Here is a 15,108-nt window from a genome sequence, read left to right as displayed (position 1 = left end):
CAAAATAATCAACTCTAGAGAACACAGAATTACATTACATAATATTTGATACCAAACTAGGCATCTGCAATTGATAGATACAGAAACATCAATTTACTTAGTCCTATACCACACCTACCATGAAAAATATTTTTGAAGCCCTAGTAAGAGATGCAGAAGGTGAAAATTCCTGCTATCTGGCTTTTAATATGCTTGAATTCAGACTATTTTAATAATCTCTTTTTCTGTTGGAAAAAAAATATTATCTGACTGTCATTCAGATGATAGTTTTTGAACAAGTTTGTTGAAATGGAAGACCTTCTCTTGAAGCTTAACCCTAACTTTTGCAAGAATTATAGAAAAAAATGGAGGAAAAAAATAAGACAGTGAGAGCTGTAAAAATGCAGCTTTGGTTTTAGTTTCAGTACTGACATCACTTTGCAATCTCAGTCTTGCAGAAAGTCTGATACAGCAGGTTGACTTAACCAGAACAAAATATGGCAAATAAGAAAATGTAAAACAGTCTTACACGGGTTGAAGAGTTCATTTTTAGTCACAGATTTACATTAACATTTGAAATCAATAGGAGTTCCTACTGATCAAGCCTGCGTGCTTAAACAGAAGATCAGAAAGAAGAGAAAAAGACAATCACATCATGCCAGGATATAAATGGGACAGACTGGTAGCTTGCTTTTTGCATGCCATATGTTATTATTGGTCTCTGTGTTAAATGAAGCAGTAATATATAGACAAGATCACTGAAGGAGTAATATACAGACAAGATCAAGTCTTCACCTGTTTTGTTGACACAGAAGTCTAACAATATGGGCTTATTTCCAATCCCGTACTATCATTCCTGAGGCATTACCTTAACAAGATAAAAATCTTAACACATCTGAACGTGACTAATACTAATACACTTTTTAGTTGTTAACAGTAGATGTTTACTTTTTTTTTTTTTTTTTTTTTTTCTAAAGTCAGCCGAAGTTTGATTTCATTAGGTTGATTAAGACTTACTGGTTGCGTTACCAAAAATAATGAAGTGAAGTATAATTAAGATTTTTTTGCAAACAGCTCAGGGATGGCTAGCAGGAATTAAAGCACTCAGCACTCAAGATGACAGCTTTTTCCTGGATATACAACTGCATCTAAGTAAAGAATGTCATTTTTCCAGTAAAGCAAGATTTTTAAACATTTACAAAAATGAAAAAATAATTGGAACTGCATGTGAAGGGAACACAAGCTGCCCACTCAACTGCTTTCAGGTTAATGAAGAACAAAGTGAAGATTTCTGCTCACACTTCTCTACCTCCTTAAGATAAAAAACATCAACTATTTATAGGATGCAGTTAACATCTGGACAGATGTCTTTCATGCACCTTATTTCAAGGTTATCTTTCCACAGTGATTCTAAATTAGAAATAACTTGACATAAAATCAAAATACGCTCCAATTATGGTTCACTCTCACTACATAATAAAATACTTAGGTACTGGACAAACTTTCTTACAAATAGAACAAAGACTTTTTGTTTTTAAAGATAAACTAATTGGACTATTGGTTTACCTGTGGTTCCCATCTCAAAGCTTCTTGGCTGAGAATGGGTTTAATGATTACCTTTTATAACCTCTGTACTTAAGCTGCTGTTGCTTCTGCGTATTCTGGTTTCAGACATGGACATGTCTTGCTCTCTAACTGGCTGGTAAATCTAACGGAAGAAATAAAGAAACACGCTACACAGAGATCCCTGAAGCCTGAAGTACACTAAACAAATCTAAATAAATAAGGTAAGTGAAAGTATGAATTACTCTCAGATGGCGATTAAAACATATTCTAGATAAAAGACTTTAAAGAGAGAAGTTGGGCTTAAAGCTGTAATAGAATTCAGTGACCCAAGCCCTGCATTCCTTACACGGGCAATTTTCTATTGTAGCTTGAATCGTAAGTTGGATTCATGATGATTTTATTTTTTTGAATCTTTAAATCAAAATGTAAAACAGATCTGTTTATAGCAGAAATGTTTCTTAAGACCAGCAGTACTAAAGACAGATGTTCTGTGAATTCAAAATACTACAAAAAAGCCAAGGATTATTAGACACTAAGTTGCCTACACATGAAGCATTCCTGAACTGCTGTTTATTTAACTACAAAACAATTTTCAACATTCAGATTTTAACAACTACAGATGGAAGATCTGAGGAGGTAGACTGAATAAATTTTTGAGAATCAGGACCTAACCTATTACAAATTGTTTCCATCACTATCTCGGGTTGTATTTAATTCAAATACTGTGGCAAATGAGCAAAATTCTCAAGAAAAAAAAATCTCAAATATAAATTTGAATTTCTAAATCCAAACTGTTTCCATTCTAATTCTAAACAGAATATAATGTTCAGTAAAAGACACTCATCCTGAGTCAACAAGAACGGTAACCCTTTTGAGGAAAAGAGCTGTTAATTAGACAATTACAGGAGACGACACTTGGTCTAACATACTTGCATCTCCAAGGAACTGGGACAAGGCTTAATTTAACAAAGATCAGAAAGAATGTCTCCTAGATAAGAAAACAGGCTAGTTTCTGGGTGGAATATTAAATCCAACTGGACCCCTAGAGGAATTCAAAGCAGAGACTAGCTATAAAACCCAGCTTGTTCCAGTAAGGAGATTCTCTCAAACGTAACCTGAGGCATAAGGTGTAAGGACATCCACTGCCAGGTGAGTCAGGAAATCTACAGGAAGTCTGATGGATGAGGTAAAGTACACCTACCACCTCTTTCATTTAATCTCCAAGGAGGTAGTTAGATGGAAGACCTTTGCCTGTGTATTGCATGTGTGCATTTTTGTAGTTTCTGACAGTAGTATGCTATTTTAGAGCAGCAAAACTCAAGCACACATCAGTAAAATACACTCGACTCTTTTTTTTTTTTTTTTTTTTAAATTTCTTTAGATATTTCAAAAAATAAGACAAATGGGTGAAGAAAGCTTGAGGAAAAGAAAAGGACAGGACAGTAGAAAAGAGGATGGACAATCCATTCAGAGTGAGGAACCCCAAACTACAAACCTACAAAAGCAGGTAAGCACCAACACCCTACCTCCCCCAATACATGTGTGAGGGGCTGTCAGAGGGAGGTAGTCGGAACATCTGTGTAGAGGCATCATCACAAAAAAGTTGAAAAGTTGTATCCAAACTTGCATTGATTTATCTTCATAGTGTGGCTGATTTACATTTTAGGAAATGGCTAATTACTAGGAAATTGCTGGGACACAAACACAATTAAGAAGTGAGAACATATAATATTGAAGTCTTATATTTGGTAATTTCAAAATTGCTCAAGAGAGCGTAACTTCATAAACTTTACAAACTCCATGTAAACTTCTAGAGTCTAAACAGAGTTGTTGGCTCACTGCTTCTGAAAACATGTTTATTTCTATAAAACAGCTAGTGGTACAGAAAGACAACTGGTAATTTTTCTCCAGAAAATTACAGATGTTTTTACAAGAACAAAAAAAAAAAGCCACTTCTTTTGTCCCTGACAAGCCTCTTAGAGAGAATTGTGATTTCTCTTTCAGTTTAAGTAACCTGGAAAAAGACACACTCTGTAGTTTCAGTTTGGTGCCAAGAACACAGACTGTCAAAATACTGATGTTATCAGACTAGCCATGACTTAACAGGAAAATTTAAGCAGCCCATGACGGTGTTTTGTTTTGTTTGTTTTTTTTTTTTAGCAGGAGATACCTAAGTTTTAGTAGATTCACGTAACATGTAAGTCACTACAAAGTCAGAACATGATCTTTTAACTGCTTAGCAATATCGTACTAATTTCAAAATATTAACAAATACCTGAAGCAAGGAGGAGCAACTGCTTAAAAAAAATGGATAGTCCAAAGGATAGTAAAGCAAATATGCAAGCAGGTAAAATACAAGTAATGGCTTCTGGAAACAGCAGGAGTATGGCACAGTATTTGTATGCATTTTAGAAACAAAATTTCATCATTTATTAGTTAGTAGAAACTTTATGTTGAAAACTAATTAGTGATAAATTAAGATATTAGAAGTTACTTTACCAAAATGTCTCCTTTTATTTCAAGGTGGGCCTGATCAGTGGAATCTGCATGATTGTTGGTACAATTATCGGCTCAGGTATCTTTGTTTCTCCAAAATCAGTACTTGCCAATGCTGGAGCTGTGGGTCCTTGTTTAGTCATCTGGGCAGCCTGCGGAGTTCTTGCAACACTAGGTAAACAAAGAATCAACAAAGTTTGGATCTTTGTTTAAATATTTTTATTTACTGCATACCATTCATTTTACAAATTAGGTAATGACATCTAGACCAAAACTAGTCATACCCTGATGAGTGTACTAAGTATGTGCTGTTCATAAACAATAGACTAAGCTTTTAAAACTGTAATGATCATTTTCAGTTCATTTTTAAAGCAAGTGGATAAAATAAGCAAAAATAAAACTAACCGTAATAGAGTACTTTTCTACTTAAATCACAGGCAAAATAGCACATGAAAATTTGCTGGCACAGGGCTCGTATTTCTAACATTTTTCCTACAGCTGCACAAATCACAGAATCACAGAATGTTAGGGATTGGAAGGGACCTTGGAAGATCATCTAGTTCAATCCCTCAAATCTAATTTTATCACCCAAAAAATTAATGCTAAGCACCTCCTACATATTTCAAATAGTAAAACACAAAAATGAATTCTTTGTGCATCATGTCAGCCACAAATCATAGAAAAAGTATTTTTTTGAGCAGCTACAGCAATAAAACTAGAAGCGTCTACTGAAGATCAGCTTTGAATTACAGTGGCATTTTAATTTAAAAGTTGTGCAGCAAGCTTAGTTTTTCCACCTTAAATTTCTAAAAGGTAGGTCAGCCAGCACAGTTCCCATTTGGACCTGTGTTGGTTTCTTAAGAAATCAGGACGTTCATAATTCAACAGCTGAAGTCTTAAACAAAGGTAATAGTAAGTTCTGTATTGTAACTTAATAGTTTCAGTATATTTTTCCCCACATTTACACAACTGCTTGCAAGTAATTAAAATTTAGCATGTACAGTACTCAAACATGGAAAAATGATATATTTACATATCCAGTTCTGCAATTTTGCTACCTATAAAAAAGCACTATTTTGTTCTAATCAGTTTGAAAAGTGCATAAACTAAACAACCAGTAACAGGCACATTTCTTGTTTTCAGGGGCACTTTGTTTTGCTGAGCTTGGCACAATGATCACAAAATCAGGAGGAGAATATCCTTACCTCATGGAAGCATTTGGCCCAATTCCAGCATTTTTGTTTTCTTGGACAAGCTTACTCGTCACAAAGCCCAGCTCTTTTGCAATCATTTGTCTCAGCTTTGCAGAATATGCATCAGCTCCTTTTTATCCAGGTTGTGATCCACCTCCAGTTGTCATCAAGTGTCTTGCAGCAGCTGCCATTGGTAAGACTTCTTTTTTCTTGTAAAGTGACAAGTTCCATAATTGCTTAGCAATTTCTGTTCAGTCCTATCAGTGAACACACAGCATAGTAGGACTTCAGCACATTAATCTTTAAGAGGACATCAGAAAGCAGCCCTACGCTGAAAGGAACAGAACCTTGGGAAACTGCGTGTCTTTCCCACAATAACTAACTCCATGCAGAAAAAGGACAGAATGATGGTTTGCTCCTAGCCTGGGTTTCCTTTCTTTAACAAGAAAAATACAGCTGCACAGAATGCTTATGTGCAGCAGAAAAGTGAGAAAAGAAGTTCAGAGATATTTCTGTATTCATCAGAATGCTGTAGAATTACTTTTTTGTTGTTGTTGTTAATGGTAGATATCTAATTCAGAAACATTTTTTCCTCACAATTTTAAGTCATCCAAACATACTATGGTAAAAACAAAGAAACAACTATATATACATGAACAGCCTGAAAGGAAAAAGCAGTACACTGAATATGGGAAAAATGTTTTAGAAGTCAATGTTTCTTTCAGTTCTGACAAATTTAACAAGATAAATATGAATTTCTTTCTTCTAGTGGTTATTACAATAGTGAATTCACTGAGCGTGAAGCTGGGAAGTTATCTCCAGAATCTTCTCACGGCTGCTAAAATGATCATTGTCACAATCATTATTGTAAGTGGAATTGTTCTACTTGCGCAAGGTAATTAAATATACATTAATGTGCAATTATTTTAGTTTCTGTTGACCATTTAAAAACTTCCCCAACAAAAACAGCACAACAATAGGGCTCTCTTTATTCAGTTTTGAGTTCCACATCATTGGAACTCCTTACGGTACTACGTATTTTAGAGGAAGGGGGCAGGAAATTCAACAGTATGTATGTTTATAAAAATTGGTATAAACTGATCTTCAACAGCAGAATGTTTCAAAACATTAAACAGACATTGGAATATTTCTTCATTTAGTGGCAATTAAAGGGATTAATTTCAACATTTGACAGTAATCTGTTTTATTTGCAGGAAAAACTGAAAACTTTAAAGATTCTTTCAAGGACAGTAAAATTTCTGTTAGCTCTATTGGTCTGGCATTCTATAATGGACTCTGGGCATATGATGGATGGTAAGGTATCTTTACTAGTGTTAACAGTTATAGTTTAACAGCCTTTAACTGGTTTACTCTCTCCCTGTAGAACTCAAAGATGTGATCTAAGAAAGTTAACATCTGACTTGTTATAAAGAATCTCTTAATGAATTCTGGAAAAAGAACACTAGTTTGGTAAAAAAAACAAAACCTCAGGTTACTGTTTATTAGGAAAGATTCTATAATGGATCCTGAAAGGGCTGCTGAAAGGTGTTTAGATACTGTGACAATAAGGAAGATATCAAAAGCAATTCCAATAGGCAAAAAAAAAAAAATGTAATTCCTAAAGTCCGCACAGGTTACCCCCATCAAAGTCCATGTTTTGTGAAATACGTAGTGTCGTTTGACTAGTACAAAAGAATAAGTATCAGAAAGTTAGAATTCATAGGGTTTTACATTTTTTTCTTATTCAGCTTTAGAATTGATGTAAAAACACTGAATTCTCCCTCCCTGAGAAGCTTCCCATTGTAAACCTCCTCATCTGTTTATCCATTGTGTTAGACCAAAGAAAATACATTTGAAAATACTCACAAATATGGAAGGCTGTAGGTTTACATTTATGATCTACATAAAACATTTATATTCGGTACTATGGATGATGCTTTCCACTATTACTTTCTTAAAATAAACTTACTGGAGGAATACCAATGTCTCTGCTAAAATCCTGAAAATCGTTTACGTACATCAGTTCCTGAAACTAACAGGAATGTGAACTGGTCTCAATCTCTGTTGGGACAAATCCAAGATCAAGCTCTGATCCATTAATGCTATTCTTAAATATTCACACTGTCAAGTTTTGCAAATAGATCTGTATTTTTAAAGGAAATAAGAATATAAAACTTTACTTACAGCAAAGCAAGTCCTATTACAATGCGTAAGACAAATGGATTATTCTTCCAGGTTCTTTTTCCAAGCTTGAGTCTCTCAACTTAGACATGAACATCTGCTGTTTCAGACATTTACCTAGACTTTTTGATGCCTTACAATGGGTAGAGTCAACTAGTGCCTATATTTGAAAAATATTAGATATTGCACAGCTCAAAGCTCAAAAGTAATCTTGTAAATTTGAAACAGATGTCCACCTAGTTTTTGCTTATTCAGGGATATTTCAACGAAGGGCTAAGAATCTAAGGTACTTCTAAAAATGTAAGATGCATCAAAACCTTAAGGAGGAAAAATTAGTTACTTCAGGCTTACATTTGGATAAGAAGCTCACAGTTTTATGTTCTGCAGTTTTACTTTTTTAAAAAAAAACAAAAAACAAAAAACAAAAACCAAAAAACTACAAAGGCACACCACACAGAAAAAAGAAATAACACCTAACCTTATAACACATTACATATGACTGTTACAAATATTGTTTTAATGTTTTTCCTACCAGGAATCAACTCAATTACATCACAGAAGAACTTAAAAATCCTTACAGGTAAAACCACATAGAAAAGTAGTACTACTAATGCCAAAAGAAAAGTAAAAGCTTATCTTTAAAAGGAATGCTTACTGAAAGCTTGAGCACTAACAGAAAAAGAGCTTTTTGTATGTATTCTGGGTTTCATAAATCTGTGATTGTTTTTTTTGTTTGTTTGTTTTTTTTTAAATCCTGATTTATCTTTCTCTACAGTAAAGAAATATACACATACCTCTAGAGTATATGGGGGAAAGTAAGAGTCCACAGTTTACTAGGGTAATATTGCTAGTGATACAGCAATGCTGATGGAGTCTTACTTTTGCATTCCTTAGAAATCTACCACTATCTATAATTATTGGAATCCCCTTGGTTACAATTTGTTACGTTCTGATAAACATTGCATATTTCACCGTAATGACTTCAACAGAACTCCTACAGTCCCAGGCAGTTGCTGTGGTAAGCCACTTTATTTTGTAATAAGCCATCTAAAGAAAACCATGGGTATTAAAGCATCCTGAGCAGTTAAAAAAAATGTAAAAAGCAACCTCTAAGTTTTAAGATACAATTTATTTCTAAACTGCCAGTCTCACCTTGATTTTTCCCCATTATCTGTCATTTCTGAATCCAAAATTAATTTCAGTAGTGCCTAATTTAAACTGCTCCATCAGATCCCAAAGGAAAAAAAAAAAGCAAGCAGAAGTAATGCAGTCTTCATGTAACATTTTGTAAACACCACAGCTCAGAGGTTGACTGTTTTCCATAGGCACTGAAAGAATGGAAGGAAAAATAGTATCTGACTACTGCTTTGCAGTGATTCCAATATTTCTGAGAAATAAACACATGCAAAATAACAGATCAATTTTTGCCATTCTGGAGATAACAGCAAGTGGTCTGTAATTCACCTCCTCATTTTTCCTTTTACCTTAACTAAACTGAGAACTATCCTCTTTACTTCATTGGATGACATACTATTACAGAAAAAAAATCATCAAGGATTATTCTTAACATTTGAGAAATTTATATAAACACATCTGTCCCTTCAGTTCTACTCGGTAAATTTTCCAGAGGACATCTGACTCCCAAACCATTGTTCAGAGAGCTTGTAGCAATTTCCCCTTATGTAAGTTCTAGGGGAAAACAAACAGCATGTGACATGCACACATGCATACATGAATGCACTGTAACACAGTGGAGAGGTACTTTATATGTAGAAATACTTAAAAACCTCAAAATAAAAAGGTATTTGAAAATGTAGAATTTTGATGCATTTCAGCCTTTTTTTTTCCACCAAGAGGTGCAAAACTGTATACTAAGTTGTATGTTGATAAAGAACCACATCTCTTCAGTGTACCACTAAGCTTAATGTCTGTCAACAGCACACATCAGCTACCTCTAAAGCGATCAGACTAAACTAAAAGAAAATCCAACTGCTACTGAGCAGCACAAAAGGGCCACAGCAAATAGCAAAATAAGCAGAGTGCTCCATATAAAGAGGTCTATACATCTGTAAGGAGCCTTCCTGCTTTGTGCTGGTGAGTGTGCTGCTACCAGGTAAAGCAACTACACTGATGGTAATTTTGTGCAAAAGTAGAACTTGATATGCTTAACTTACTCAACTGAAAATCCAAAATGTACCTGTCAATTTTAATTGAAATTCAGTTATAGCAGATCCATGTACCTACATTAGTTCCAACCCACCTTGCTGTAACAATTAACATACCATGGCACAGGTAAAAAATCAAAGTATAGTGAAAGAACTTGGCAAGTTTGTCCCTCACGTGCTCACCCATGACAAGGCCTAGGTTGCCATGCCTTCATTACTATTGTTATTCTTTCTACTTACACTGGAATCACCTTGTGTACACACTGTGCTCTGTGGTAATCACATCTATTCTTTGGCAGACATCCACAAACCAGGTGTCTTAAGCAATTTAAGTGGTTTTGTTTCATTCAAGACAATATTCCACTCTTTATAGATTGTTTCGTCTATTAATTCCGGTCTTCTTTTGGCCAAGTATCCTTGAATAGCAAAATATACAACAAATATTTTACTAATACATCAGATACGTTACTTATTGTATTTTTAAAGAGGTGCCAGCATTTCCAGATATACCAAATAGCAGTTAAAATGACAAAAAACATTCATTTTAATCCCATATCCCAGACATTTGGAGATAGAATTCTTTACCCAGCCTCTTGGATAGTACCTCTCTTTGTGGCCTTTTCTACAATTGGATCTGCCAATGGGACGTGTTTTACTGCAGGCAGGTAAGTTCCCATTCTAAGTACCTTAAAGTACCTTAATTTTTTTAAGGGTGAAAAATGTGTATGTATGTTTTTGTATTTAGACACAAAGATATCGACATACTTATGATCTAAAGGTAAAAAATAACAAGTATTTACAAATCTAGCTATAGTTTATTTTGCAAAAAGAAGCAGAGGCTATACAGGTTTGAAAAATCAGAAAAGATTTTTCTCATAAAATATTCTCATTTCAAAGTAGACATGGCATGAAAGTGTTTTTTCCCCCTTTTCTTTTTGCTGGCTAATTTTAAAGGTTGTCATTAAACAAAACAAAAAAAAAAGAATAAGAACATAACTACACCACTAACAGTCAAGATAAGAACTGGAAGGGAAAGCCATTCCCTTCTATCAATTGTTCAACACTTCTACTTAATAGTAAAAGTAAGATCTATCTGAATATGGTAGGGCTGTACAGACGTTTTTTGACAGAAGGTTGTACAGGTAGCTATTTAATATGGAAAAAAAATAAAAAGGATTTTTTAATTAAAAGATAGCAGCTTTTTCCAAAACAATTTTAGTTAAACGATATGTACAAACTAGTGATTCTGAAAACAGAATTAGTTTCAATTTCTGTGCATTAACATTGGTTATTTCCATTATTTCAGTTTAGTGCAATATTCTTTAAATCCCATTGTATGCTAAAGGAAATACCGGTGTACTCTAAAGAAAGCTCTAGTCAGATGTAGACACATAATAAAACAAATTTGAAAACTTTTTTTTTTTTTTTTTTTGTGGGGGAAGGGGACAGGCAGTGTTAAAATGTAACACCACTTGAACTTTAGGTGCCACACTAACTAGTTTGCCTTGTTTTTGTTTTGTCAGACTTGTTTATGTAGCAGGTCGTGAAGGGCATATGCTAAAGGTGCTATCTTACATTAGTGTTAAGCGTTTAACACCAGCACCTGCTATCATGTTTTATGTAAGTATACACTCTAAGTACAGAGAAATTACCTACAAAAAAATCTTAACACATGCTTTCAAAATTTCTTACCAGCAGCTTTGACATGTCTTTGCATCTTTGTGAGATTACAATCTTTATATAAACATACATCCTGAACATGTATTAGGAACAAAGACCATACAATGAAAACTACTTCTTAATTTGAGAAGTTTCATTCCAGAAGATCAAAATTCAAATCAAAGTTTTAAGAATCCATAGCATGAAAACCAAGAAATAAAAAGATAAATTATTAGTGTTAGGCAAATCCTTTATCTCACAAGAAGCCTATGAAATATTTCCTACTCTATGTCCTCCCGTAAGGATGCATTTACATATTTTCATTTAAAAAAAAAATCTACACATTTAACAAATACATTTTAAAATAAAACTAGGCTGTATTTTTTTTTTGTATTTTACCTTTTTACATCAATGTAATACCAGATAGAGTCAAAATTCTTGCTCTGTCCACTCCCAGAATCAACAACCAAAAACATAATATATTATTATAATTAATATTATATATATTTATTATAATAATTATTATTATAAATATATTATCTCTTCCTTCTAGATAGTCAGGCAGCAACAAAATGGATTAGCATATACAAGATTACGTGTTTTAACTTAAAATAGAATTCATACTGCACAGAAAAGCAAACATATTGTCAGGCTACAGATACTATCTTTAAATGTACTGCAATACACTTGCACCCAGATGTTTAAGCAAAAGCACGCACCAATTATGTTCTGAATACCCTAAACATACACACATACCTACACATAAGCTCTTATAAAGTAAGGTTAAACTTCACTGATACTAATTTTTTTTTTCATTTTTAGGGTGCCATTGCTATTATTTATATTATCCCTGGTGACATTAACACACTTATAAACTACTTTAGTTTTGCAGTCTGGATATTTTATGGCTTAACTGTGTTTGCACTCATTGTTATGAGGTTTACAAGAAAGGAAGTCAACAGACCAATTAGGGTAAGTTCAACATTCAGTGTAACTTCTCCTCCACTTCCGTAAATACTAAAACATGAACTCATCCTGAAACTCTGAATATTTGAACACCCTGAGGTAGAGGTTTCTCACCACCCACTTTACTTGAAATCTAGCCATTTATTTGTGTCTTTTTTTTGTTGTTGTTGTTCAAGTTTTGCACTATGACAAAGCTCAAAGACTGAGAAAAGCCCAGGCAATGTTTTACTCACACAGATGATGGGCGGAAGCTGTGGCAGATTTTCAGGGATGGGGAACTACAGTCAGCAGACTACCACTGAAAGAGTGCCTGGAAATAGACCCACACTTCACTGTACTGAGTCAGGTCTCCAATTCATTAAGCTGTATATGAATTACTACATACTACATTGCTATTTGCAATAAAGACAGAGACCTTTATTAACAATTCAACAGAAAAAACTTTTTCCCACCTATTTCCTCCTACTTTTTCAATTGTCCCATCTAATTCCAGAAATTTTAAAAGTAAAAACATCCTAAGACGATTAAGCTATGTTTCACATATGCAACTTCTGTAAGAACAGTAAAACAATTAGCTAAGTAATTGTGTTTTTATTTATTTTTTATTTATCTTTATCTTGCAGATACCCATTGTCATTCCAGTCATAGTGACATTAGTCTCCATTTTACTGGTGCTGATACCAATCATCAGTGCACCTGAACTGGCATATTTGTACTGTGTTTTATTTATACTTAGTGGACTCATATTTTATGTACTTTTTGTTCATTTTAAATTCAGCTGGCCCCAGAAAATATCAAGTAAGTATACTACAGACCGTTTCCAAATTCAATAGTACACCTCTAAACTTTAAAGCAACTACCCCAACAAAGTTCATTATATGGTCCATTGCAATTTAAGTCATATGCTGGGGGGAACAGGGAGGGAGGCAATTTTCCAGACATAACATTAGCAAAGCTCACTGTGTGCATAAAGTGATCTTGCATAGTCTCAGAAGGAGCTCTTCATTCATCTCTCACGGACAAACTGATATGCAAGTATTTCCACAGCAGAAAGTAGAACCAGCTGCAGAGGACAGAACTAGTAGTTCTAAGGACATTAAGAAAATCCATTATGTCTGCCTCCCCCTCCTCCTGAATTATTATGTATGATCTAATCATGAAATTAGAAGCAGTATACTCTATGAAGAGCAATATTAGAAATCTCAAAATATACTGGCCTGGATCTTAAGATTGTTTTTATTTCCCACCTCTTATTTATTTGTTTTTAAGTTTGAGATACAAATACAGAAAAGAAACAACTGCTTAGAAGGACATTTCTCTAACTCAGAAAAATAGTATTAATCTGAATACTGTTCTCAGAACAAGCTTCTAACAATGTATTTTCTTCTCAGAGCCCATCACTATGCACCTTCAGATGCTTTTGGAAGTTGTTCCAGCAGAGGAAACTACGGAGTAAAATATTTTATATGTACTAGCGTGTTTTTACTTGCTATATTGTTTGAAGGAAATTCCATTTAGTTGGTGTGCATTTATACTTTCTAAATTGCTATGTTCATGCTGGCATGTGTTATTTTTGCAATACTACTTAGAACTTGACGTTTGTTAAATATGAGAATAAAAGATTTCTGAGCCAGACTATAGTGTACAGCAGAGCCTTTTTCATTGCTTGCTAATATGTTAAGGTTATTTTATTTTCTTCATTAATGTTACTTAAACAAGAGGAGCACTTTAATTATGACAATGGTACTCACCTGCAGCACTGCCAGAACGCCTCTTTTGTTGTTTCTGCTGAAAGAACAGAATAGCTATCATTCGCAGCATCACCCACAAGTGACACAAAACTGAAGACACATTGCATAAACACATACTAACTCTAATCCTCAGTTGCTCAGACCAAACACTAGCTATCAAAGAATTGGAAGACTCAGGAAATGGGAATCAAGTAAAAATGGACAGCATACCTGCCTGAAAAGAAGAGAGTGATTCTTTGTTTAAAGCAAGGTCATAAGTAAAGGCTTAATTTCTCAGGTATGTGTTTTCTCCACTGCCACCTAAGGTACAGAACACCAAGCAATTGCAACAGAAATTATCCTCAGCACGAATGTGACTTTACAGAAGTAACATCATCCTATAAATGTTCCATTTGGTACCTAATGAAAATAATTTAAAAAAGAGCCAAATTCTTACACAGATTTAAGCAGCTTTTAATTTCCCTGGCCAAGAAACTGGTTCTGGGTAACTTACAATACTTATTATGTTCCCTCAAAGCCAATGGATAAAGAAAGTAGTTTTCTCAAGTCATGTGTCAATATTTTAAAGTGATTATATTGAGAAAGATTGGAATACTGAAAGCACAAGTCCTCTGAATAACTTAATACATCCATTTCAAATACATAACACAGGAATATTAAACAACTCCACCTACTACTATTTTGAAGGTTGAAAAACATACCTGACTGGGGGTAGAGATGAAAATGGTGACTGAGTCTTAAGTGTCAATAAACTGGGAAAAGCAAACTACATCTTGGTGCAGGACATCAAGCAGACAGAGCATGGATGGCTTCAAAACACAGAACAAAACTTTCTTCACAAAAGAAGTTATACTATTGAGATCCTTAACACAGGAGTTAGAAGTTGACAGAGGTTCATAAAGCAACAAATCAAAGCAAAAAGTCCACAGAGAACCTCTTCCTCATGAAGACTCTCATTAAAAATAGCTAGAGGCCAAGAGAACATACTTGGAGTTTACTGAAACATTTTTATAGTGTTCTTAAAAAGACTGTTCTTGCCACCTGCTACAAACACAGGGCTAAAGACGGCTTCTGTTTTTACCTTATACAGGGTTGCCTTGCTTTTTAAAAACGTTAAGAGATAACTGTCTATGTCCATTAGATTGTAGATTT

General features: G+C 34.2%; 1 protein-coding gene across 1 annotated transcript; it reads left to right on the top strand.

Annotated features, from left to right (window-relative positions):
- The first annotated feature begins 1,658 nt into the window (after positions 1 to 1,658).
- Positions 1,659 to 13,833, top strand: SLC7A9 (solute carrier family 7 member 9). The gene is made up of 13 exons (XM_082770327.1): positions 1,659 to 1,766; positions 2,927 to 3,052; positions 4,069 to 4,216; positions 5,185 to 5,427; positions 6,004 to 6,129; positions 6,449 to 6,548; positions 7,951 to 7,995; positions 8,310 to 8,433; positions 10,142 to 10,245; positions 11,104 to 11,200; positions 12,062 to 12,211; positions 12,829 to 13,003; positions 13,597 to 13,833. Exons 2-13 carry the CDS (start codon positions 2,948 to 2,950, stop codon positions 13,659 to 13,661), a joined length of 1,482 nt encoding a protein of 493 aa, XP_082626453.1. The 5' UTR covers positions 1,659 to 1,766; positions 2,927 to 2,947; the 3' UTR covers positions 13,662 to 13,833.
- The last annotated feature ends 1,275 nt before the right edge of the window (positions 13,834 to 15,108 follow it).

Source organism: Aythya marila (assembly GCF_965140915.1).
Source record: "Aythya marila genome assembly, chromosome: 12".
In the NCBI taxonomy this organism is placed as follows: domain Eukaryota; kingdom Metazoa; phylum Chordata; class Aves; order Anseriformes; family Anatidae; genus Aythya; species Aythya marila.
Note: the sequence above shows the minus strand (reverse complement) of the source record. Positions and strands in the feature narration are given on the sequence as shown.